General features: G+C 50.8%; 1 protein-coding gene across 1 annotated transcript; it reads left to right on the top strand.

The window, feature by feature from the left end:
- The first annotated feature begins 237 nt into the window (after positions 1-237).
- LOC116406940 (E3 ubiquitin-protein ligase TRIM47-like) lies at positions 238-27,043 on the top strand. Its single transcript, XM_031892111.1, has 3 exons — positions 238-511; positions 12,006-12,545; positions 26,514-27,043. Exons 1-3 carry the CDS (start codon positions 238-240, stop codon positions 26,909-26,911), a joined length of 1,212 nt encoding a protein of 403 aa, XP_031747971.1. The 3' UTR covers positions 26,912-27,043.

Here is a 27,043-nt window from a genome sequence, read left to right as displayed (position 1 = left end):
ACTCACTGATATGCGCTGGGATATAAATGGCACTATAATGTACAGAGCCTATACACTCACTGATATGCGCTGGGGTATAAATGGCACTATAATGTACAGAGCCCATACACTCACTGATATGCGCTGGGAGTAGGAACCTGCACTGATACAGGGGTATATAGAGTCACTCTGCCCCTATGGGGTACATTACTGACATGGGGAGGAATTCATTTTCAGTTTTTTTCTCTCCTCCCAGTGATGTACCACTCAGATCTGAGACTCAAACTGATCTGCTTCCTGTGCTGGAAGATCTACACCGACCCTGTAACCCTGCCCTGCGGCCATAACATCTGCCTGCGCTGTATTGGGGGAACAGGGGGAGAGCGGGGGGAGAGGGGAGAAGATCCTTCCTGCCCTGAATGCAAACAGACATATGAGATACGGCCTGAACTGAGGAAGAATGTGACTCTGTGTAACATAGCGGAGTGTTTCCACCTTTACACAAAGCCCAGGGCCCCCCCTGTACCTGCAGGTAAGTGCTACACACATGAGGGCACCCAGCCGGGCAGCACAACATGTATTAACTGTGCCAACTGTATTATTTGGGCACAGACACTGCTCTGTACCCACAGGGAGCTGCTGAGATATCACTACACTGAGGATGTGGCCTGTGGGTCCTGCTGCCTGGCACGGGTGCCTAAAGAAAATGTTCAGGGGGGACAAAGCTATTAACCAAAAACAACCTATTTTAGAGATGCTGACTTTGTAATGCAGTTATCTGGGGGTGGGGCCTATTTGGTGGGTGGGTGGGGCTTATTGGGAACACACTTCTCACTGAATACTCACCGTGTATGTGCACATGCATACCTCCCAACATTTTGAAAATGGAAAGAGGGACAAAAATAAATGCGCGCAGAATGGCAAATTTTTTGATCGCGCCTATATTTGCAACCACACCCCCTAAATACCACTCCCATTTGACTAAATTTGGCAGGTTATTTAAAGTTTGAACACATTTCTGGGGGTTTTGGGATCCTGTTTTATGTGTTATTACAATTTTGCTGAAAAAGGTGAAGTTGCCCTTTAACTTGCGAGTCTCAGTTCCCCCCAGAGACCTGTTTAGTTACAATTATATCTCAGTGCAGGGGGGGCTTTTTACCTTTCTGGGCTTTCTGCCAAAAGCTACTGGTCCCTTCATATCAGCATTAAAATTGGGGAGGCCCCTCCCACCCCCACCTTCAGCCCAGACTGTCCCTCCATCTCAAAATCTTTGAATACACCCATAGGTACCCACCTACCTCGTCTTTTTTATTTCTGTCCTTGTTTACAGTTCCTTCAGGGTCTCTATCAGATTGGATATATTCCTTAAGGTGCATTGATGTTCCTTGGGTGAATTGGCAGAGAGCTTCCATTTTCCCTCCCCTTCTGGTAAAGTTTGGGAGATAGCGGGGTAAGTGCCTGTAACTTGTCCTTGGATAAACCTTGTGGCTTTACAGGTCATCAGATATCAGAGGTAGTGGCATGAGGGTGACTTGGAAGGTGCTCGTGTCACAGGGGAATCCTTTTCTCCTTTGCCCCCAGTCTTTTTGCTGTAGTTGGCGTCCTTCTGCAGCTTCTATCGGTTTGCGTTCCAAAGGGCGGAAGTGAGGCGTGATATGCGTTCCAAAGGGCGGAAGTGAGGCGTGATATGCGTTCCAAAGGGCGGAAGTGAGGCGTGATATGCGTTCCAAAGGGCGGAAGTGAGGTGCAATATCCGTTCCAAAGGGCAGAAGTGAGGCGCGATATGCGTTCCAAAGGGCGGAAGTGAGTTTGCGATGCCTTCTTCCTGCCTGGGGGTTTAAATTCTTGGTGTTTTTAGTGCCAGCATGTTCCCTGCTTGCCTGCCTGGTGGAGTTTCCAGCTCCTGCTGCCTTTTCTGCCTCACTCTCCTGCTCGGTGTTTTTTGTCTTATTGCATTCTTTGGCTCATTTTTTGTTTGGTTCTCTTAGTTTTGGGGTTCCTTCATGGATTCCTCAGCCTCAAATGCCTCTGCCCTCCAAGCTAGGTAGGTCCCTCCTTCTTTTTTCATCTTCTTCTATTCCCTTTTTTCCCTTTCTCATTACTGTTTTTCTCTTTCTTTCATCAGCTTGCCACAAGATGGTCTTTCTAAAAAGCACAAAGTCCAAGCTAAGACTCCGTCTTCACATGAGTGTGTGGTCTGTTTTGTAGCTCCTGTTGGAAGGATTTTTGTAAGGCTTCTATTACTCCTTCTGTGGAACCTGAGGCTTCCTTTACATCTCGGGCTCAGGGAGAGGCCTGGGAGGATTCTTCAGATGATGAATGTTTGTCTTCAGAGGACTTTCTAGAGTTGGAGGAGGAATCTGAGGGAGCTCAGGATTTGTTTGATCTTTCTCTAGTCTCTCCATTGATCAAAGCAGTCAAATTGACCTTAGGAGTGGAGCAGGAGTCAGACAGTTCAAAGACTCTCAAGGTTCTGCCTACTCCATCCAGGAGTCACCAGACCTTTCCTCTCTTCCAGGAAGTATTGGATCTCATCAAAGCTGAGTTGCAGAAAGCCTCTAAAAAGGTTTCTTTTGTCTCCCAAGGGACAAGGTTTCCAAAACTTTATCCTTTTAAGGAGTCCGAAGTGCAGGAGTGGATCACGGTCCCTTCCGTTGACCAAGCTGTCATCCATTTAGCTAAAAAGACTACCCTTCCCATAAATGACTGTTCCGCTCTTAAAGACCCCATGGACAGACGTGTGGAGTCTGATTTGAGAAAGAGTTTTTTGGTGGCGGGGGCAGCTTGTAAGCCTGCGGTAGCCTTGATCTCAATGGCCAAAGCTATGTCCTTCTGAATTGATGGCATTGACAGAGCCTTAGCGGAAGGGGCTGATATCAAAGAGATCTCTTCAAGCCTGGCAGAACTTAAGCTGGTGGCAAGTTTTGTCTCAGAGGGTGTGGTGGATTCACTACGCTGGCAGCGCGTTCTATGGCCATCTCAGTCTCGACTAGTCGGGCTCTCTGGCTAAGATCCTGGGCAGCCGACATGTCTTCCAAAATGAGCCTCTGCACTCTTCCCTTTGAGGGCCTACGGCTATTTGGTCCAAAGCTGGATGATGTTATCTCTAAAGCGTCAGGGGGTAAAAGCATCTTCTTACCCCAAGAAGAAACAAAAAACCTTTCCATTCAGGTCCTCCAGTTCCCATGGTCCAGGGAAGGGCAGGCCTTCTTATTTTTCTAGTTCAGCAGGAGAAAGTTTCAAGCCTTTGTCAGTGTTATGCCAACTTTCCTACAGGAGACAAGTCAAGGCCTTCTCAATCATCCAAAAAGTCTTCCTGACCAGTCGGCCGTAATCAGTGAGGTAGGGGCCATATTGGGGAATTTTCTAGCATTCCTCCGTCTTGGATCACTGGGTCCTGGATGTTTTAAGAAGGGGCTATCGGCTGGAGTTCGCCTCTCCCATCAGTTGACCAATTCGTAGTCTCCTCTTTTCCCAACTCAGGAGAAAAAAGAGAGGTTCTGACCCATTATGTAGATTGGTTGGTCGAGGAGAAGGCAGTAGTCCCAGTCCCCATGGAAGACCAAAGGAAAGGAGTCTATTCAGTCCTCTTTCTAGTAAAGAAGGTTTCAGGGGGATGGAGACCAATCTTGGATCTCAAGTTCATCAACAAGCATCTGAGGGTCCAGAAATTCAAGATGGAGTCCATCTTTTCCATCATCTCGTCTATCCTTCCAGGGGATTGGCTCCTTTCCATCGATTTGAGAGATGCCTATCTCCGTATTCCGATCTCAGCGGCCTATCCAGGAGCCAACCAGGAACCATGCTATACTAGATTTAGTGATCTCTAATGACCCAGAACGTATAGCAAATGTGCAAGTGGTTGAACCCCTGGGTAATAGTGACCATAATGTTATTTCATTTGATGTTTGGTGCAGGAAACAAATTTACACGGGGGCAACAAAGACACTGAATATCAGAAAAGCAAATTTTACCCCCATAAGGGCAGCGCTTCAGGGCATAGATTGGGGCATTATGTTTTCTGATAAAAATACAGAGCAGAAATGGTTGTCATTTAAACTGATATTAAATCATTACTGTTCTCAATTTATTCCATTAATAAGAAAAAGTAGAAGTGTAAGAATCCCCCTATGTGGCTTAACTCTGAGGTAAAGAAGTTAATAGGGAGAAAAAGGAAAGCTTTTAAGAAATATAAGTCAGAGGGGACAGTAGCTGCGTTTAATGATTATAAACACTATAACAAGTGTGTAAAACAGCAATCCGGAAGGCAAAGATAGAAAATGAGGAGCGCATCGCGGCCGAGGCCAAGACTAACCCCAAAAAGTTTTTTAAGTATATTAATAGTAAAAAGATGCAGGTTGAGGGTGTGGCCCCATTGAGTTATAATAACAATATGGTTACAGCGGATACAGAAAAGGCAGATGTGCTTAACCAGTTCTTTTCTTCTGTGTATACAGTAGGGGGAGCCAGTGGGCCAAGTCCCACCCAATAGCTGCACTGTTGCCTCAGCTCCAACTACACAGTGGTTGGCACAGGATATGGTGCTTAAAGGGTTACACACGATAAATGTAAACAAGGCACCTGGGCCAGATGGAATACACCCTCGGGTACTGAGAGAGCTAGGGGCAGAATTGCAGTGGCCCTTGTTTCTGATATTCTCAGACTCGCTCTCATCAGGTATGGTACCTAGGGATTGGAAGAAGGCGAATGTCATTCCCATATTTAAAAAGGGAGTAAGATCTCAGCCTGGCAATTATAGGCCTGTAAGTCTGACATCCGTGGTGGGCAAGTTATTTGAAGGCTTGTTAAGGGATCACATTCAAAATTATGTAGTGGAGAATGCCATTATGAGCAGTAATCAGCATGGCTTTATGAAGGGCAGGTCATGTCAGACCAATTTAATTGCTTTTTATGATGAGGTAAGTAAGAAGCTGGACAGTGGGGATGCAGTAGATATCATCTATTTGGATTTTGCCAAAGCATTTGATACCGTTCCCCACAAACGACTGCTTTCTAAGCTAAGGTCTATTGGTCTTAGTGAAGTCGGATACAGAGGGGGGTTGTTAATGGCACATTCTCTACTTGGAATAAGGTTCTCAGTGGGGTCCCTCAGGGTTCTGTACTGGGTCCACTTTTGTTTAATGTGTTCATAAATGACTTAGGGGAGGGTATTATGAGTAATGTATCAGTGTTTGCAGATGGTACAAAACTCTGCAGACCAGTCAATTCTATCCAGGATGTGACATCCCTGCAGCAGGATCTTGGCCAACTGGCAATCTGGGCAGCTAAGTGGCAGATGAGATTTAATGTGGATAAATGTAAGGTCATGCACCTGGGATCTAAAAATATGCAAGCCCCGTATACCCTTAATGGGACTGCACTAGGCAAATCCATAATGGAGAAGGACCTTGGAGTCCTTGTAGATAATAAACTTGGCTGTAGCAAGCAATGCCAGGCAGCAGCTGCAAGGGCAAACAGGGTTTTGAGCTGTATTAAATGGGGTATAGATTCACGGGAGGAGGGGGTTATTCTTCCCCTTTACAGAGCGCTGGTAAGGCCCCATCTAGAATATGCTGTTCAGTTTTGGTCTCCAGTGCTCAAACGGGACATTACTGAGTTAGAGAGGGTCCAGAGAAGGGCAACTAAGCTGGTAAAGGGTATGGGAAGTCTCAGTTATGGGGAAAGGCTGGCCCAGTTGGGTCTGTTTACACTGGGGAAGAGGCGCTTAAGAGGTAACATGATAACTATGTATAAATATATAAGGGGATCATATAATAACCACTCCGTTTAGAAGAAGGGAGGTTCCATTTAAACATTCGGAAAGGATTTTTTACAGTGAGAGCTGTGAGGTTCTGGAATTCCCCCCCCGAATCAGTCGTGCTGGCTGATACATTATATAACTTTATATAGGGGCTGGATGGATTCTTAGCAAGTGAGGGAATACAGGGGTAGGGGAGATAGCTCTCAGTACAAGTGAGGGAATACAGGGGTAGGGGAGATAGCTCTCAGTACAAGTGAGGGAATACAGGGGTAGGGGAGATAGCTCTCAGTACAAGTGAGGGAATACAGGGGTATGGGGGATAGCTCTCAGTACAAGTGAGGGAATACAGGGGTAGGGGGGATAGCTCTCAGTACAAGTGAGGGAATACAGGGGTAGGGGGATAGCTCTCAGTACAAGTGAGGGAATACAGGGGTATGGGAGATAGCTCTCAGTACAAGTGAGGGAATACAGGGGTAGGGGGATAGCTCTCAGTACAAGTGAGGGAATACAGGGGTAGGGGGATAGCTCTCAGTACAAGTGAGGGAATACAGGGGTAGGGGAGATAGCTCTCAGTACAAGTGAGGGAATACAGGGGTAGGGGGGATAGCTCTCAGTACAAGTGAGGGAATACAGGGGTAGGGAGATAGCTCTCAGTACAAGTGAGGGAATACAGGGGTAGGGGGGATAGCTCTCAGTACAAGTGAGGGAATACAGGGGTAGGGGGGATAGCTCTCAGTACAAGTGAGGGAATACAGGGGTAGGGAGATAGCTCTCAGTACAAGTGAGGGAATACAGGGGTAGGGGGGATAGCTCTCAGTACAAGTGAGGGAATACAGGGGTATGGGAGATAGCTCTCAGTACAAGTGAGGGAATACAGGGGTATGGGAGATAGCTCTCAGTACAAGTGAGGGAATACAGGGGTATGGGAGATAGCTCTCAGTACAAGTGAGGGAATACAGGGGTATGGGAGATAGCTCTCAGTACAAGTGAGGGAATACAGAGGTAGGGGGGATAGCTCTCAGTACAAGTGAGGGAATACAGGGGTAGGGGAGATAGCTCTCAGTACAAGTGAGGGAATACAGGGGTAGGGGAGATAGCTCTCAGTACAAGTGAGGGAATACAGGGGTAGGGGAGATAGCTCTCAGTACAAGTGAGGGAATACAGGGGTATGTGAGATAGCTCTTAGTATAAGTGAGGGAATACAGGGGTATGGGAGATAGCTCTCAGTACAAGTGAGGGAATACAGGGGTAGGGGAGATAGCTCTCAGTACAAGTGAGGGAATACAGGGGTAGGGGGGATAGCTCTCAGTACAAGTGAGGGAATACAGGGGTAGGGGGGATAGCTCTCAGTACAAGTGAGGGAATACAGGGGTATGGGGGATAGCTCTCAGTACAAGTGAGGGAATACAGGGGTAGGGAGATAGCTCTCAGTACAAGTGAGGGAATACAGGGGTAGGGGGGATAGCTCTCAGTACAAGTGAGGGAATACAGGGGTATGGGAGATAGCTCTCAGTACAAGTGAGGGAATACAGGGGTATGGGAGATAGCTCTCAGTACAAGTGAGGGAATACAGGGGTATGGGAGATAGCTCTCAGTACAAGTGAGGGAATACAGGGGTATGGGAGATAGCTCTCAGTACAAGTGAGGGAATACAGAGGTAGGGGGGATAGCTCTCAGTACAAGTGAGGGAATACAGGGGTATGGGAGATAGCTCTCAGTACAAGTGAGGGAATACAGGGGTAGGGGGGATAGCTCTCAGTACAAGTGAGGGAATACAGGGGTAGGGGGGATAGCTCTCAGTACAAGTGAGGGAATACAGGGGTAGGGGAGATAGCTCTCAGTACAAGTGAGGGAATACAGGGGTAGGGGAGATAGCTCTCAGTACAAGTGAGGGAATACAGGGGTATGGGGGATAGCTCTCAGTACAAGTGAGGGAATACAGGGGTAGGGGAGATAGCTCTCAGTACAAGTGAGAGAATACAGGGGTAGGGGAGATAGCTCTCAGTACAAGTGAGGGAATACAGGGGTATGGGGGATAGCTCTCAGTACAAGTGAGGGAATACAGGGGTATGGGAGATAGCTCTCAGTACAAGTGAGGGAATACAGGGGTAGGGGGGGATAGCTCTCAGTACAAGTGAGGGAATACAGGGTTATGGGAGATAGCTCTCAGTACAAGTGAGGGAATACAGGGGTAGGGGGGATAGCTCTCAGTACAAGTGAGGGAATACAGGGGTATGGGGGATAGCTCTCAGTACAAGTGAGGGGATACAGGGGTAGGGGAGATAGCTCTCAGTACAAGTGAGGGAATACAGGGGTAGGGGAGATAGCTCTCAGTACAAGTGAGGGAATACAGGGGTAGGGGGGATAGCTCTCAGTACAAGTGAGGGAATACAGGGGTAGGGGGGATAGCTCTCAGTACAAGTGGGGGAATACAGGGGTAGGGGAGATAGCTCTCAGTACAAGTGAGGGAATACAGGGGTAGGGGGGATAGCTCTCAGTACAAGTGAGGGAATACAGGGGTAGGGGGGATAGCTCTCAGTACAAGTGAGGGAATACAGGGGTAGGGGAGATAGCTCTCAGTACAAGTGAGGGAATACAGGGGTAGGGGAGATAGCTCTCAGTACAAGTGAGGGAATACAGGGGTAGGGGAGATAGCTCTCAGTACAAGTGAGGGAATACAGGGGTAGGGGAGATAGCTCTCAGTACAAGTGAGGGAATACAGGGGTAGGGGAGATAGCTCTCAGTACAAGTGAGGGAATACAGGGGTATGGGAGATAGCTCTCAGTACAAGTGAGGGAATACAGGGGTAGGGGGGATAGCTCTCAGTACAAGTGAGGGAATACAGGGGTATGGGAGATAGCTCTCAGTACAAGTGAGGGAATACAGGGGTAGGGGAGATAGCTCTCAGTACAAGTGAGGGAATACAGGGGTAGGGGAGATAGCTCTCAGTACAAGTGAGGGAATACAGGGGTAGGGGAGATAGCTCTCAGTACAAGTGAGGGAATACAGGGGTAGGGGAGATAGCTCTCAGTACAAGTGAGGGAATACAGGGGTAGGGGGGATAGCTCTCAGTACAAGTGAGGGAATACAGGGGTAGGGGAGATAGCTCTCAGTACAAGTGAGGGAATACAGGGGTAGGGGAGATAGCTCTCAGTACAAGTGAGGGAATACAGGGGTAGGGGAGATAGCTCTCAGTACAAGTGAGGGAATACAGGGGTAGGGGAGATAGCTCTCAGTACAAGTGAGGGAATACAGGGGTAGGGGGGATAGCTCTCAGTACAAGTGAGGGAATACAGGGGTAGGGGAGATAGCTCTCAGTACAAGTGAGGGAATACAGGGGTAGGGGAGATAGCTCTCAGTACAAGTGAGGGAATACAGGGGTAGGGGGGATAGCTCTCAGTACAAGTGAGGGAATACAGGGGTATGGGAGATAGCTCTCAGTACAAGTGAGGGAATACAGGGTTATGGGGGATAGCTCTCAGTACAAGTGAGGGAATACAGGGGTAGGGGAGATAACTCTCAGTACAAGTGAGGGAATACAGGGGTAGGGGGGATAGCTCTCAGTACAAGTGAGGGAATACAGGGGTAGGGGGGATAGCTCTCAGTACAAGTGAGGGAATACAGGGGTAGGGGAGATAGCTCTCAGTACAAGTGAGGGAATACAGGGGTATGGGAGATAGCTCTCAGTACAAGTGAGGGAATACAGGGGTAGGGGGGATAGCTCTCAGTACAAGTGAGGGAATACAGGGGTAGGGGGGATAGCTCTCAGTACAAGTGAGGGAATACAGGGGTAGGGGAGATAGCTCTCAGTATAAGTGAGGGAATACAGGGGTATGGGGGATAGCTCTCAGTACAAGTGAGGGAATACAGGGGTATGGGAGATAGCTCTCAGTACAAGTGAGGGAATACAGGGGTAGGGGGGATAGCTCTCAGTACAAGTGAGGGAATACAGGGGTAGGGGAGATAGCTCTCAGTACAAGTGAGGGAATACAGGGGTAGGGGGGATAGCTCTCAGTACAAGTGAGGGAATACAGGGGTATGGGAGATAGCTCTCAGTACAAGTGAGGGAATACAGGGGTAGGGGAGATAGCTCTCAGTACAAGTGAGGGACTACAGGGGTAGGGGGGATAGCTCTCAGTACAAGTGAGGGAATACAGGGGTAGGGAGATAGCTCTCAGTACAAGTGAGGGAATACAGGGGTATGGGAGATAGCTCTCAGTACAAGTGAGGGAATACAGGGGTATGGGAGATAGCTCTCAGTACAAGTGAGGGAATACAGGGGTAGGGGGGATAGCTCTCAGTACAAGTGAGGGAATACAGGGGTAGGGGGGATAGCTCTCAGTACAAGTGAGGGAATACAGGGGTAGGGGGGATAGCTCTCAGTACAAGTGAGGGAATACAGGGGTAGGGGAGATAGCTCTCAGTACAAGTGAGGGAATACAGGGGTAGGGGAGATAGCTCTCAGTACAAGTGAGGGAATACAGGGGTAGGGGAGATAGCTCTCAGTACAAGTGAGGGAATACAGGGGTAGGGGGGATAGCTCTCAGTACAAGTGAGGGAATACAGGGGTAGGGGAGATAGCTCTCAGTACAAGTGAGGGAATACAGGGGTAGGGGGGATAGCTCTCAGTACAAGTGAGGGAATACAGGGGTAGGGGGGATAGCTCTCAGTACAAGTGAGGGAATACAGGGGTATGGGGGATAGCTCTCAGTACAAGTGAGGGAATACAGGGGTAGGGGAGATAGCTCTCAGTATAAGTTGCCCCAGGGACTGGTCCGATTGCCATCTTGGAGTCGGGAAGGAATTGTTTCCCCTCTGCAGCAAATTAGAGAGGCTTCAGATGGGGTTTTTGCCTTCCTCTGGATCAACTAGTAGTTAGGCAGGTTATATATAGGCATTATGGTTGAACTTGATGGACGTATGTCTTTTTTCAACCCAACTTACTATGTTACTATGTTACTATCTCCATATTCTGATCTCATCAGCTTGGCGGTTGATTCCTCGCCTGACAGAGTCACTGGATTGTGATGAGCCACTTTCACTAGAGTTTGAGTCAGAGTCTGATTTGGACTGGGAGGATATTGGGGCTGAAGCGGTTTGAGCCTTAGTATTGGATTGAGCAGGACTTTGGGGTAACTCGGGCATAGGATTGATAGTTGGGCTAGATGGGCCCGGAGAAAATTGGTGAGGACTGGATGAGTCCTATGTGGCATGGATTAGTGCAGTAGTGGGAAGTGAGTGAGCATGAGTAGTGTCTGTATCAGACTCAATACCTTGCTGCAGTTTTGGGGTATAAATGGCACTATAATGTACAGAGCCCATACACTCACTGATATGTACTGGGGTATAAATGGCACTATAATGTACAGAGCCCATACACTCACTGATATGCGCTGGGGTATAAATGGCACTATAATGTACAGAGCCCATACACTCACTGATATGCGCTGGGGTATAAATGGCACTATAATGTACAGAGCCCATACACTCACTGATATGCGCTGGGGTATAAATGGCGCTATAATGTACAGAGCCCATACACTCACTGATATGCGCTGGGGTATAAATGGCACTATAATGTACAGAGCCTATACACTCACTGATATGCGCTGGGTATAAATGGCACTATAATGTACAGAGCCCATACACTCACTGATATGCGCTGGGGTATAAATGGCACTATAATGTACAGAGCCCATACACTCACTGATATGCGCTGGGGTATAAATGGCACTATAATGTACAGAGCCCATACACTCACTGATATGCGCTGGGGTATAAATGGCACTATAATGTACAGAGCCTATACACTCACTGATATGCGCTGGGGTATAAATGGCACTATAATGTACAGAGCCCATACACTCACTGATATGCGCTGGGAGTATAAATGGCACTATAATGTACAGAGCCTATACACTCACTGATATGCGCTGGGGTATAAATGGCACTATAATGTACAGAGCCTATACACTCACTGATATGCGCTGGGGTATAAATGGCACTATAATGTACAGAGCCCATACACTCACTGATATGCGCTGGGGTATAAATGGCACTATAATGTACAGAGCCCATACACTCACTGATATGCGCTGGGGTATAAATAGCACTATAATGTACAGAGCCTATACACTCACTGATATGTTGGGAGTAGGAAGCTGCACTGATACAGGGGTATATAGAGTTATTCTGCCCTTTATGGGGTACAATAATCACAGAGGATTCAGAGGAAGAATTGACTTTTTGTTTTCTCTCCTCACAGTGAAGCGGGGTTCATATCTAACCTGCCCCCTGTGCCAGCTGATCTATACCGACCCTGTAACCCTGCCGTGTGGCCATAACTACTGTCGGGTCTGTATTAGGGGAACATGGGAAAAGCAGAGGAAGAAGAGGGAAATTCCTTCTTGCCCTGAATGCGGAAAGACATACAGTAAACACCTGGAACAGTTCAGGAACACCAATCTGGGGAACATTGTGCAGAAGGTCACTCTGAGGAACACTTTCCTTGTTGTCTTCTGCACTTACTGTATCCACTCAGCAGAACCCTCAGCCGTACCAGCAACTAAATCCTGCCTGCACTGTGCCACCTCTCTGTGTGAGCGTCATGTGACAGAGCATAGCCAATCAGCAGAACATGTATTAACTGACCCCACCAGAAGATGCTCCGCCCACCAGGAACTGCTGAGATATCGCTGCACTAAGGATGGGGCCCGTGTCTGTGTGTCCTGCTGCCTGGCTGGGGAGCACCGGGGCCATGGGGTGGAGCTGCTGAATGAGGCTTCAGAGATAAGAAATATTCAAGGTATACAAGTCACTAAGTTTGTATTTATTTGAAGTCTTTCACCTATTTCTGTTTAACTGTTCCTGTAACTGGGACAATGAGTGGCAGCAACATTGAAGGTCTGACACAGTGCCAGGCTGCCACATGTATGCGGTTGTGGAACAACAGTTCCCAGGTACTTACCTCTGTTGTGGATGTGAGCGAATTGCCACTTTAGAGGCTCGCGTTAGAGTCCTAGAGGAACAAGTTGCAACACTACGTTCGATTGACCATCTTGAGAGGGGTCTCTTGCTCACTGAGCAGCACCTAGTGGGGTCAGATAGTATTGGGGGAGGGGAGCAGTGAAAGGATGATAGGGCAGTAAGCTGGGTGACAGTTAGAACATCTAGTGTGGGGAAAAGGAAAAGGGAGGCTGCTCCAGGGTTTGCGCATCCCAACAGATTTGCCAGATTGTGTGAAGAACATGGGAGTAGAACTCTGGACTGGCGGTTCTAGATGAGGCTGATCTCTCAGCCGGGAGACCAGTTTCTCTAGTAGTGGTGGGGAGGAGAGCAGAGCTAGGCCTAAACAGATGGTGGTTATAGGGGATTCGATCATTAGGAAAGTGGACAGGGTAATCTGTCGAGCGGATCACTTCAACCGGACAGTTTGCTGTCTTCCTGGTGCCAGTGTTCGGCATGTGGTTGACCGGGTCGACACATTATTGGGAGGGGCTGGGCATGACCCGGCTGTCTTGGTACATATCGGTACTAACGACAAAATAAATGGTATGTGGGGGACTTTAAAGAGTGAGTTCAGGGATCTAGGCTCTAAGATTAAGGAAAGGTCTTTAATCTTAATGTCATTTTTTCTGAAATTTTGTCGGTGCCACGTGCAAGTTTAGGGAGACAGCGGGAGCATACTATTATTATTATTAACATTTATTTATAAAGCGCCAACATATTCTGCAGCGCTGTACAATAAGTGGGTTCCATACATTGGGCATACAGAGTAACATATAAAGCAATCAGTAACCGATACAGGAGGGGAAGAGAGCCCTGCCCAAAAGAGCTTACACTCTACAAAATACATACAGAGTAACATATAAAGCAATCAGTAACCGATACAGGAGGGGAAGGGAGCCCTGCCCAAAAGAGCTTACACTCTACAAGGAGTAACATATAAAGCAAGCAGTAACCGATACAGGAGGGGAAGGGAGCCCTGCCCAAAAGAGCTTACACTCTACAAGGAGTAACATATAAAGCAATCAATAACCGATACAAGAGGGGAAGGGAGCCCTGCCCAAAAGAGCTTACACTCTACAAGGAGTAACATATAAAGCAATCAGTAACCGATACAGGAGGGGAAGGGAGCCCTGCCCAAAAGAGCTTACACTCTACAAAATACATACAGAGTAACATATAAAGCAATCAGTAACCGATACAGGAGGGGAAGGGAGCCCTGCCCAAAAGAGCTTACACTCTACAAGGACTAACATATAAAGCAATCAGTAACCGATACAGGAGGGGAAGGGAACCCTGCCCAAAAGAGCTTACACTCTATAAGGACTAACATATAAAGCAATCAGTAACCGATACAGGAGGGGAAGGGAGCCCTGCCCAAAAGAGCTTACACTCTACAAGGAGTAACATATAAAGCAATCAGTAACCGATACAGGAGGGGAAGGGAGCCCTGCCCAAAAGAGCTTACACTCTACAAGGAGTAACATATAAAGCAATCAGTAACCAATACAGGAGGGGAAGGGAGCCCTGCCCAAAAGAGCTTACACTCTACAAGGAGTAACATATAAAGCAATCAGTAACCAATACAGGAGGGGAAGGGAGCCCTGCCCAAAAGAGCTTACACTCTACAAGGAGTAACATATAAAGCAATCAGTAACCGATACAGGAGGGGAAGGGAGCCCTGCCCAAAAGAGCTTACACTCTACAAGGAGTAACATATAAAGCAATCAGTAACCGATACAGGAGGGGAAGGGAGCCCTGCCCAAAAGAGCTTACACTCTACAAGGAGTAACATATAAAGCAATCAGTAACCGATACAAGAGGGGAAGGGAGCCCTGCCCAAAAGAGCTTACACTCTACAAGGAGTAACATATAAAGCAATCAGTAACCGATACAGGAGGGGAAGAGAGCCCTGCCCAAAAGAGCATACACTCTACAAAATACATACAGAGTAACATATAAAGCAATCAGTAACCGATATAGGAGGGGAAGAGAGCCCTGCCCAAAAGAGCTTACACTCTATAAGGAGCTAAATGCGTGGCTAAAGTCTTGGTGTAGGAAGGAAGGGTTTGGGTTCCTAGAGAACTGGGATGACTTTTCTTTGGGGTACAATCTATACAGCCATGATGGATTGCACCTCAATGGAAGGGGATCAGCTGTGCTAGGGGAGAGAATGGTTAAGAGGTTGGAGGAGTGTTTAAACTAGACAAGGGGGGGTGGGTAAGCGAGAGTTTTATGGGAAAGCTAGTGCCGACGGGGCAGTGGGACTCACAAAAGGTAGTGGGGGAAGAGTGAGGGGGGCATATAGTTTATTAGATAAGGAGCTTCGGTTACAAGGAAAGCAGTCTCATAATTGCCTTAGCTCTAACTCTCCCTTAGCTAATGTAACATCAGAGGGAGAAGTAGTAATCTCCGCTGCATGCTGGGTAATGCGCGTAGCTTGTCGGGTAAATTAGGGGAGCTGCAGGCTATTGCATGTATTGAAAATTATGATTTAATAGGTATCACTGAGACCTGGTGGGATGATAAATGCGACTGGGCTGTGAATTTAAATGGGTATACACTTTTTAGGAGGGACAGAGAGATTAAAAAGGGTGGAGGGGTTTGTCTTTATGTAAAGTCAGATTTAAAGCCATGTAATAAAGACATTACCAATGAAAAACGTTGAATCTCTTTGGGTAGAAATTTCAGTAGGGCTGAAGGTCACAAAGAAAATGATCATTGGTGTATGTTATAAACCACCCCGTATAGATGAGGGGGATGAGGCCCAGCTATTGTTGCAAATGGAGGAGGCTTCAAAACTGGGTCAAGTTGTTATTATGGGGGACTTTAATTATCCGGCACTGACTGGAGTAATGGGGGGGCTAAGTCAGAAACAGCTAGTAGGTTTGTAAATATGCTAAATGGCAACTTTTTATTTCAGGCAGTTCAAGAACCCACTAGGAATGACTCTATTTTGGACCTGGTGATTTCTAATAATACTGAACTCATCTCTAACATTTGTGTGGGGGGGGCATTTGGGGAACAGTGATCACAACATGGTCTCCTTTGGGATAATGCTGCAGAGACAGCTCTATAAGGGAGTAACTAAACGCTCAGACGGGCAGACTTTGCCAGTATAAGGGCATCTCTGCAATGTGTCAACTGGGAAAGGCTTTTCATGGGGTTAGACACAGAAGGAAAATGGAAATGAAATGGATGTTGGGTAGGGGGTTCCTCACAGTGAGGGGGTAGGGGAATGCCCTGCCGGGGGATGTTGGGTAGGGGGTTCCTCACGGTGAGGGCAGTGAGGGGGTTGGGGAATGCCCTGCCGGGGGATGTTGGGTAGGGGATTTTTCACGGTGAGGGCAGTGAGGGGGTTGGGAATGCCCTGCCGGGGGGTGTTGGGTAGGGGGTTCCTCACGGTGAGGGCAGTGAGGGGGTTGGGGAATGCCCTGCTGGGGGATGTTGGGTAGGGGGTTCCTCAAGGTGAGGGCAGTGAGGGGGTTGGGGAATGCCCTGCCGGGGGATGTTGGGTAGGGGGTTCCTCAAGGTGAGGGCAGTGAGGGGGTTGGGGAATGCCCTGCCGGGGGATGTTGGGTAGGGGGTTCCTCACGGTGAGGGCAGTGAGGGGGTTGGGGAATGCCCTGCCGGGGGATGTTGGGTAGGGGGTTCCTCACGGTGAGGGCAGTGAGGGGGTTGGGGAATGCCCTGCCGGGGGATGTTGGGTAGGGGGTTCCTCATGGTGAGGGCAGTGAGGGGGTTGGGGAATGCCCTGCCGGGGGATGTTGGGTAGGGGGTTCCTCATGGTGAGGGCAGTGAGGGGGTTGGGGAATGCCCTGCCGGGGGATGTTGGGTAGGGGGTTCCTCATGGTGAGGGCAGTGAGGGGGTTGGGGAATGCCCTGCCGGGGGATGTTGGGTAGGGGGTTCCTCACGGTGAGGGCAGTGAGGGGGTTGGGGAATGCCCTGCCGGGGGATGTTGGGTAGGGGATTTTTCACGGTGAGGGCAGTGAGGGGGTTGGGAATGCCCTGCCGGGGGGTGTTGGGTAGGGGGTTCCTCACGGTGAGGGCAGTGAGGGGGTTGGGGAATGCCCTGCTGGGGGATGTTGGGTAGGGGGTTCCTCAAGGTGAGGGCAGTGAGGGGGTTGGGGAATGCCCTGCCGGGGGATGTTGGGTAGGGGGTTCCTCAAGGTGAGGGCAGTGAGGGGGTTGGGGAATGCCCTGCCGGGGGATGTTGGGTAGGGGGTTCCTCACGGTGAGGGCAGTGAGGGGGTTGGGGAATGCCCTGCCGGGGGATGTTGGGTAGGGGGTTCCTCACGGTGAGGGCAGTGAGGGGGTTGGGGAATGCCCTGCCGGGGGATGTTGGGTAGGGGGTTCCTCACGGTGAGGGCAGTGAGGGGGTTGGGGAATGCCCTGCCGGGGGATGTTGGGTAGGGGGTTCCTCACAGTGAGGGCAGTGAGGGGGTTGGGGAATGCCCTGCCGGGGGATGTTGGGTAGGGGGTTCCTCACGGTGAGGGCAGTGAGGGGGTTGGGGAATGACCTGCCAGGGGATGTTGGGTAGGGGGTTCCTCACAGTGAGGGCAGTGAGGGGGTTGGGGAATGCCCTGCCGGGGGATGTTGGGTAGGGGGTTCCTCACGGTGAGGGCAGTGAGGGGGTTGGGGAATGCCCTGCCGGGGGATGTTGGGTAGGGGGTTCCTCACGGTGAGGGCAGTGAGGGGGTTGGGGAATGCCCTGCCGGGGGATGTTGGGTAGGGGGTTCCTCACGGTGAGGGGGTTGGGGAATGCCCTGCCGGGGGATGTTGGGTAGGGGGTTCCTCACGGTGAGGGCAGTGAGGGGGTTGGGGAATGCCCTGCCGGGGGATGTTGGGTAGGGGGTTCCTCACGGTGAGGGCAGTGAGGAGGTTGGGGAATGCCCTGCCGGGGGATGATGGGTAGGGGGTTCCTCACGGTGAGGGCAGTGAGGGGGTTGGGGAATGCCCTGCGGGGGATGATGGGTAGGGGGTTCCTCACGGTGAGGGCAGTGAGGGGGTTGGAATGCCCTGCCGGGGGATGTTGGGTAGGGGGTTCCTCACGGTGAGGGCAGTGAGGGGGTTGGGGAATGCCCTGCCGGGGGATGTTGGGTAGGGGGTTCCTCACGGTGAGGGCAGTGAGGGGGTTGGGGAATGCCCTGCTGGGGGATGTTGGGTAGGGGGTTCCTCACGGTGAGGGCAGTGAGGGGGTTGGGGAATGCCCTGCCAGGGGATGTTGGGTAGGGGGTTCCTCACGGTGAGGGCAGTGAGGGGGTTGGGAATGCCCTGCCGGGGGATGTTGGGTAGGGGGTTCCTCACGGTGAGGGCAGTGAGGGGGTTGGGGAATGCCCTGCCGGGGGATGTTGGGTAGGGGGTTCCTCACGGTGAGGGCAGTGAGGGGGTTGGGGAATGCCCTGCCGGGGGATGTTGGGTAGGGGGTTCCTCACGGTGAGGGCAGTGAGGGGGTTGGGGAATGCCCTGCCGGGGGATGTTGGGTAGGGGATTTTTCACGGTGAGGGCAGTGAGGGGGTTGGGGAATGCCCTGCCGGGGGATGTTGGGTAGGGGGTTCCTCACAGTGAGGGCAGTGAGGGGGTTGGGGAATGCCCTGCCGGGGGATGTTGGGTAGGGGGTTCCTCACGGTGAGGGCAGTGAGGGGGTTGGGGAATGCCCTGCCGGGGGATGTTGGGTAGGGGGTTCCTCACGGTGAGGGCAGTGAGGGGGTTGGGGAATGCCCTGCCGGGGGATGTTGGGTAGGGGGTTCCTCACGGTGAGGGGGTTGGGGAATGCCCTGCCGGGGGATGTTGGGTAGGGGGTTCCTCACGGTGAGGGCAGTGAGGGGGTTGGGGAATGCCCTGCCGGGGGATGTTGGGTAGGGGGTTCCTCACGGTGAGGGCAGTGAGGAGGTTGGGGAATGCCCTGCCGGGGGATGATGGGTAGGGGGTTCCTCACGGTGAGGGCAGTGAGGGGGTTGGGGAATGCCCTGCTGGGGGATGTTGGGTAGGGGGTTCCTCACGGTGAGGGCAGTGAGGGGGTTGGGGAATGCCCTGCCGGGGGATGTTGGGTAGGGGGTTCCTCACGGTGAGGGCAGTGAGGGGGGGGAATGCCCTGCCGGGGGATGATGGGTAGGGGGTTCCTCACGGTGAGGGCAGTGAGGGGGGGGAATGCCCTGCCGGGGTATGTTGGCTAGGGGGTTCCTCACGGTGAGGGCAGTGAGGGGGTTGGGGAATGCCCTGCCGGGGGATGTTGGGTAGGGGGTTCCTCACGGTGAGGGCAGTGAGGGGGGGAATGCCCTGCCGGGGTATGTTGGGTAGGGGGTTCCTCACAGTGAGGGCAGTGAGGGGGTTGGCGAATGCCCTGCCGGGGGATGTTGGGTAGGGGGTTCCTCACGGTGAGGGCAGTGAGGGGGTTGGGGAATGCCCTGCCGGGGGATGTTGGGTAGGGGGTTCCTCACAGTGAGGGCAGTGAGGGGGTTGGAGAATGCCCTGCCGGGGGATGTTGGGTAGGGGGTTCCTCACGGTGAGGGCAGTGAGGGGGTTGGGGAATGCCCTGCCGGGGGATGTTGGGTAGGGGGTTCCTCACGGTGAGGGCAGTGAGGGGGTTGGGGAATGCCCTGCCGGGGGATGTTGGGTAGGGGGTTCCTCACGGTGAGGGCAGTGAGGGGGTTGGGGAATGCCCTGCCGGGGGATGTTGGGTAGGGGGTTCCTCACGGTGAGGGCAGTGAGGGGGTTGGGGAATGCCCTGCCGGGGGATGTTGGGTAGGGGGTTCCTCACGGTGAGGGCAGTGAGGGGGTTGGGGAATGCCCTGCCGGGGGATGTTGGGTAGGGGGTTCCTCATGGTGAGGGCAGTGAGGGGGTTGGGGAATGACCTGCCGGGGGATGTTGGGTAGGGGGTTCCTCACGGTGAGGGCAGTGAGGGGGTTGGGGAATGCCCTGCCGGGGGATATTGGGTAGGGGGTTCCTCACGGTGAGGGGGTTGGGGAATGCCCTGCCGGGGGATGTTGGGTAGGGGGTTCCTCACGGTGAGGGCAGTGAGGGGGTTGGGGAATGCCCTGCCGGGGGATGTTGGGTAGGGGGTTCCTCACGGTGAGGGCAGTGAGGTTGGGGAATGCCCTGCCGGGGGATGTTGGGTAGGGGGTTCCTCACGGTGAGGGCAGTGAGGGGGTTGGGGAATGCCCTGCCGGGGGATATTGGGTAGGGGGTTCCTCACGGTGAGGGGGTTGGGGAATGCCCTGCCGGGGGATGTGGGGCAGGGGGTTCCTCACGGTGAGGGTGATACTAATACCTACAGTTAGTACTAGTGGGTGTATATATAGTTTATGTATGTGAGTGTATAGATTGGTAGGTGTGGGTTGTGGGTGCTGAGTTTACTTGGATAGCTTGAACTTGATGGACTCTGGTCTTTTTTTAACCCTATGTAACTATGTAGGGTAAATACATACAAACAAAACTGCCTTTATGTGTGTGTGTGACATGACTGACAGTTCCTAAATACCCCCCAGCCATACCCACAGTAGCTCATTGGTCAAAAGCCCTTACACTCCACATGGTTCCATAAAGGATCCCCATCATACAGTGGTGGGGGCACAAGCTCTGTGCTTGGTCCCCTGCTGTTCTCCCTGTACACTCTCTCTATAGGAGACTTTATTTCTTCTTTTGGTCTTAAATACCACTTATATACAGATGCCCCCAGATATATTTAGGCCCCCCCGCACTAACCGCTGATGTTCAAACCCAGATTGGTAACTGCCCCCTGGGTATCTCCCCCTGGATGAACAGGCGCCAGCTCAAACTTACCCTAAACCTGAGCCCATGGTCTTCCCGCCCAAACCTGGCCCCCCTCCTCCTTTCACCATTACTATTGATGGCATGTCCATTAACCCTGTAAATTCTGCACGCTGCCTTGGGGGTATCTCTGACCAGTCACTCTCCTTCTCTAACCATATTAATAACACTGCCAAAACCTGCCGCTTTTTCCTCTGCAATATTGCCAAGATACGCCCCTTTCTTTCCCAAGTAACAGCTAAACACTAATCCATGCCCTTATCCTTTCCCGCTTAGATTACTGCAATCTCCTACTAACCGGCCTCCCAGACTCCCACCTCTCTCCCCTGCAATCAATTTTAAACTCTGCTGCCAGGATCCTCCTGCTCTCTCCTAAGAGGGAACCTGCTCAGCCTCAATTAAGCTCTCTAGCATGGCTGCCTGAGGAGCTTATAGAATCCTCCTGCTAACATTCAAAGCCCTTCCCTCCTCTGCTCCTCACTACATTCCCTCACTGGTCTCTCTGCTCCTCACTACATTCCCTCACTGGTCTCTCTGCTCCTCACTACATTCCCTCACTGGTCTCCCTGCTCCTCACTACATTCCCTCACTGGTCTCCCTGCTCCTCACTACATTCCCTCACTGGTCTCTCTGCTCCTCACTACATTCCCTCACTGGTCTCCCTGCTCCTCACTACATTCCCTCTCTGGTCTCCCTGCTCCTCACTATATTCCCTCACTGGTCTCCCTGCTCCTCACTATATTCCCTCACTGGTCTCCCTGCTCCTCACTTTATTCCCTCACTGGTCTCCCTGCTCCTCACTATATTCCCTCACTGGTCTCCCTGCTCCTCACTATATTCCCTCACTGGTCTCCCTGCTCCTCACTATATTCCCTCACTGGTCTCCCTGCTCCTCACTACATTCCCTCACTGGTCTCCCTGCTCCTCACTATATTCCCTCACTGGTCTCCCTGCTCCTCACTACATTCCCTCACTGGTCTCCCTGCTCCTCACTATATTCCCTCACTGGTCTCCCTGCTCCTCACTATATTCCCTCACTGGTCTCCCTGCTCCTCACTATATTCCCTCACTGGTCTCCCTGCTCCTCACTACATTCCCTCACTGGTCTCCCTGCTCCTCACTACATTACTTCACTGGTCTCCCTGCCCCTCACTACATTTCCTCACTGGTCTCCCTGCTCCTCACTACATTCCCTCACTGGTCTCTCTGCTCCTCACTACATTCCCTCACTGGTCTCTCTGCTCCTCACTACATTCCCTCACTGGTCTCTCTGCTCCTCACTACATTCCCTCACTGGTCTCTCTGCTCCTCACTACATTCCCTCACTGGTCTCTCTGCTCCTCACTACATTCCCTCACTGGTCTCCCTGCTCCTCACTACATTCCCTCACTGGTCTCCCTTCTCCTCACTACAATCCCTCACTGGTCTCCCTGCTCCTCACTACATTCCCTCACTGGTCTCCCTTCTCCTCACTACAATCCCTCACTGGTCTCCCTGCTCCTCACTACATTTCCTCACTGGTCTCCCTGCTCCTCACTACATTCCCTCACTGGTCTCCCTGCTCCTCACTACATTCCCTCACTGGTCTCCCTTCTCCTCACTACATTCCCTCACTGGTCTCTCTGCTCCTCACTACATTCCCTCACTGGTCTCCCTGCTCCTCACTACATTCCCTCACTGGTCTCCCTTCTCCTCACTACAATCCCTCACTGGTCTCCCTGCTCCTCACTACATTACTTCACTGGTCTCCCTGCCCCTCACTACATTCCCTCACTGGTCTCTCTGCTCCTCACTACATTCCCTCACTGGTCTCTCTGCTCCTCACTACATTCCCTCACTGGTCTCCCTGCTCCTCACTACATTCCCTCACTGGTCTCCCTTCTCCTCACTACAATCCCTCACTGGTCTCCCTGCTCCTCACTACATTACTTCACTGGTCTCCCTGCCCCTCACTACATTCCCTCACTGGTCTCTCTGCTCCTCACTACATTCCCTCACTGGTCTCTCTGCTCCTCACTACATTCCCTCACTGGTCTCCCTGCTCCTCACTACATTCCCTCACTGGTCTCCCTTCTCCTCACTACAATCCCTCACTGGTCTCCCTGCTCCTCACTACATTACTTCACTGGTCTCCCTGCTCCTCACTACATTCCCTCACTGGTCTCTCTGCACGTTCCTGGTCATCTCCTCCGCTCCTCTCAGAGCCTCCATCTCTTTACACCATCCACACCCACTGCGCTCTCTTGTCTTAACCCTTTCTATCTCGCTGCTCCTTACCTCTGGAACTCTATCCCTGAATCCTCCGTAGGGAACACTCACCCACTCTCAGCTGTTACCTTCTGGGGCACTAAAACATTATTTTGCCCAGTCCTGCGCTTAAAGGGGAAGGAAAGGCTAAGTCACTTTGGAGTGCTAAAATGTTAAGCACCCCCAAGTGACTTGAATCGCTTACCTCGTACCCCGGCCTGGTGCCCCTATTAGGAGAAAACTGCACCAGCCTGGGGCGATGCACTTCCTCCTTCTGCCTTCCATTCCCTGAGACTCCGAGTCCGGCGCATGTATGTATGTATGTATGTATGTATGTATGTATATCTTTATTTATAAAGTGCTACGTATGTACCCAGCGCTGTACAGTAGAATACATTAATACAGACAGGGGGTTAATAAGATAATAGATAAATACACAATATAACAATAAATACAAATAAATACAAGGTGCAGTTGCAATAAGAGTCAGAAACACAAGATGAAGGAGGTCCCTGCCCCGTAGAGCTTACAATCTATATGGGAGGGGTAACTAACAGACACAAATAGGCAAATATAAGTGCTGTAGGTCACAGTGGGTGACACTACAATATAAGTGCCAGTTCCCAGATCAGGTGCTGGGTGAGTGCTCCAAAAGGGAGTCTTTAAGTTTGGTTTTAAAAAGACTGAGGGAGGATTCTCTCCGGAGGAAATCAGGGAGGGCATTCCCAATGTAAGGGGCAGCAGGGCAGAAAGGGTTAAGGTGGGAAACCGCAGTAGTAGTGGGGGGCGCAACCAAACGTTTGCTCTGCGAGGAACGAAGGAGTCGGCCAGGAACATACGGAGACACAAGGGAAGAGATGTAGTGAGGAGCAGAGGAGTCGGCCAGGAACGTACGGAGACACAAGGGAAGGGATGGAGTGAGGAGCAGAGGAGTCGGCCAGGAACGTACGGAGACACAAGGGAAGGGATGGAGTGAGGAGCAGAGGAGTCGGCCAGGAACGTACGGAGACACAAGGGAAGAGATGGAGTGAGGAGCAGAGGAGTCGGCCAGGAACGTACGGAGACACAAGGGAAGGGATGGAGTGAGGAGCAGAGGAGTCGGCCAGGAACGTACGGAGACACAAGGGAAGAGATGTAGTGAGGAGCAGAGGAGTCGGCCAGGAACGTACGGAGACACAAGGGAAGAGATGGAGTGAGGAACGAAGGAGTCGGCCAGGAACATACGGAGACACAAGGGAAGAGATGGAGTGAGGAGCAGAGGAGTCAGCCAGGAACGTACGGAGACACAAGGGAAGGGATGGAGTGAGGAGCAGAGGAGTCGGCCAGGAACGTACGGAGACACAAGGGAAGAGATGGAGTGAGGAGCAGAGGAGTCAGCCAGGAACGTACAGAGACACAAGGGAAGAGATGGAGTGAGGAACGAAGGAGTCGGCCAGGAACATACGGAGACACAAGGGAAGGGATGGAGTGAGGAGCAGAGGAGTCGGCCAGGAACGTACGGAGACACAAGGGAAGGGATGTAGTGAGGGGCAGAGGAATGGAGGGCTTTGAAGGTTAAGAGAAGGAGTTTGTAAACTATTCTTTGTTTAATAGGGAGCCACGATAAGGACTTTAGCAGGGGAAGGGCCTGAACTCTCCTGGATGAGAGGAGGAGAATTCTGGCAGTAGTGTTTAATATAGACTGTAGGGGGGAAAGATGGGAGTTAGGGAGGCCGGTTAGCAGCAGGTTACAATAGTCAAGTCGGGATAGGATGAGCGCATGCATGAGTAGCCTAGCTGTTACAGTAGAAAGAAAGGGACGGATTTTGGCAATATTGCGTAAGAAAAAGTGACAGGTTTTGACAGTGGTGTTAGTATGGTCAGAGAAGGAGAGACTGGAGTCAAAGATCACACCCCCAAACAACGCATGGAATTGACAGGGTTGATGAGGGTGCCTTCAATAGAGATAGAAAAGGGGGGGGTAGGGCCAGGCTTAGGCGGAAAGATCATTAGTTCAGTTTTTGTTAGGTTCAGTTTGAGGTGGCGTTGGTTCATCCAATTGGAGATAGCCAGGCGCATGCACAGTAGAGTGAAAAAGCCGACTTCTCTGTTAAAGTTCGGCTTTTCACTCTACTGAGCATGCGCGCGCAGCGAGAGAGGAAGGAGGAAGCGATCGCTGCTACCCCGGGCTGGTGCTGTTTTCTCCATACAGGGGCACCAGCCCAGGATAGAAGGTAAGCGATCAAAGTCACTTGGGGGTGCCTAAAATTTTGGCACCCCAAGTGACTTAGCCTATCCTTCTTCTTTAAGGGCAAATGCCCATACCTGGTGCACTCTTACCTTCCAGTTTGTGCCTGTATGTTACCCAACCACTCAGATTGTAAGCTCTACGGGGCAGGGACCCCCTTCCTACTGTGTCTCATACCACATGGCACTTATTCCCTGTGTATTTATATATATAATTATTGTATTTATTTATTATAACACTTGTCCTCCCTGTGTGTAATTTTGTATTTTGCAAGATTGTACAGCGCTGCGCCCCCTTGTGGCACTTAATAAATAAAGTTATACATACACACATACATTTCATGACAGACACAGTGAGAGTCCTCAGCATTTTAATGACAGACACATTGAAAGCCCCCTCAGTAGTTTGGAGTAGAAAAACAACATTACTCATTTTGGATTCACCCAAATGTGTACTTTACAAAAATATATGGTGTTGGGGGTAAATGTATTGTATGTGGCTTTAACCCCACATTAAATGCAGTAAATGTGTTGGTTTTTCAGTAGCTGAAGTGACATTTTTGTGGTTCATTTTTATAAAAACTGCTAAGATTAAAAAAGCTTTAATGTTTGTTAATGAGAAGTAGAAAGACATATTTACCCATTTTGGATTCAGCAGAATGTGTACTTTCCAAAAACATATTGTTTCCTGCGGTAGGACCTCGGGTTGTTTGGCTATGGAACCTATAAAATGCCAATTAGTGCTCTGGAAGTCAGAAGTCTCCATAAAGCTGTACATATCTGGTATTGGCACATCCGACAGACATAGGACTTTCCAGATCAGTTGGATTTCCATGAATAAAATCAAATACTTTTTTTGATATACACCCCTATAACATGAAAAAAAATCTTATTCCAGTAGTCAAAATACAAAACACTTTTTAGATGATCACTTTGGATTTAGAAAGCTTAGACTGTTCTAAAAAAGAAACCAAAGTGTAGTATTCCTAGGTAAAATAAATGTCACCCCCAGGAAATGCCCCTAAATGTACAAATGGGAGCTGCATTCCATTTCCCAATTTAGGGCCCTAACAAACTAGTAAGTTGCCCCATTCTACCAACATATATTGACACTGCTCATCAATTGGGCCTCCTGCAACTGCAGGGCCTGCTCCCTCTGTAGTAATGTGTCTGTTCCTCCCCTTGTGCAGCACCGAGGTGTAACCCTGGGAAAGAGCCCACTTACTACTCACTTTGGGCTTGCCCCTCTCTCCCTGCAGCCACATGAACAGTATCTGCACAGACAGTTATTAGTGGGGACTATTTTACATTCGCGTATAACCTGAAGCCTTGGGCTCTTCTGGTGAAACAAGTCAATAAAGAAAAACAACTGGAAGAAGTGGGACATTCAACCAATGATCCGGGGCACTGGGAATGGTCGTTGGGGTATTTTACTACACTGTAGTTTATAACAGATTTGGTGACACACAGCGAGACGTGTGAGTATGAGGAGATGTAACACGACTGTCTCTTTGTTTTTCAGCCAAACTGAGCTGCTCCATCTGCCGTAAGGTCTACACCGACCCTGTAACCCTGCCCTGTGGCCATAACTACTGCCTGCGCTGTATTGGGGGAACAGGGGGAGAGCGGGGGCAGAAGGTGGCCAGTCTGTCCTGCCCCAAATGTGGCGAGAGCACGAGAGAGATGGAACTGAGCAAGAACCTGACACTGTGTCACATAGTGCAGTTACTCCCGACTCCCCCTGAGCAGCCGGACCCTGCTGAACCCCCCGCTTCCTTTGGGCACAGAAACTGCTCCGCACATGGGGAACGGCTGAGATATCGCTGTACTGAGGATGGGGCCCCTGTCTGTGTGTCCTGCTGCCTGGCTGGGGGGCACCGGGGCCACAGGGTGGAAATGTTCCCCAAGGGGCAGGAGTAACTAGGAAGCATTTTGGCATCCTGGCTCCAGATATACAGATAATGATGAGTGGGGCATTTGATTATAAGGATATTAGCAGTCACTGAGGGGTTCTGTGCCCCCCATATAAAGGCACAAGGCTGCAGGCTGAGT

The sequence above is a fragment of the Xenopus tropicalis genome, chromosome 8 (assembly GCF_000004195.4).
Source record: "Xenopus tropicalis strain Nigerian chromosome 8, UCB_Xtro_10.0, whole genome shotgun sequence".
In the NCBI taxonomy this organism is placed as follows: Eukaryota; Metazoa; Chordata; class Amphibia; order Anura; family Pipidae; genus Xenopus; species Xenopus tropicalis.
The sequence above is the reverse complement of the archived record's forward strand: the minus strand, read 5'-3'. Positions and strand labels throughout refer to the sequence as shown.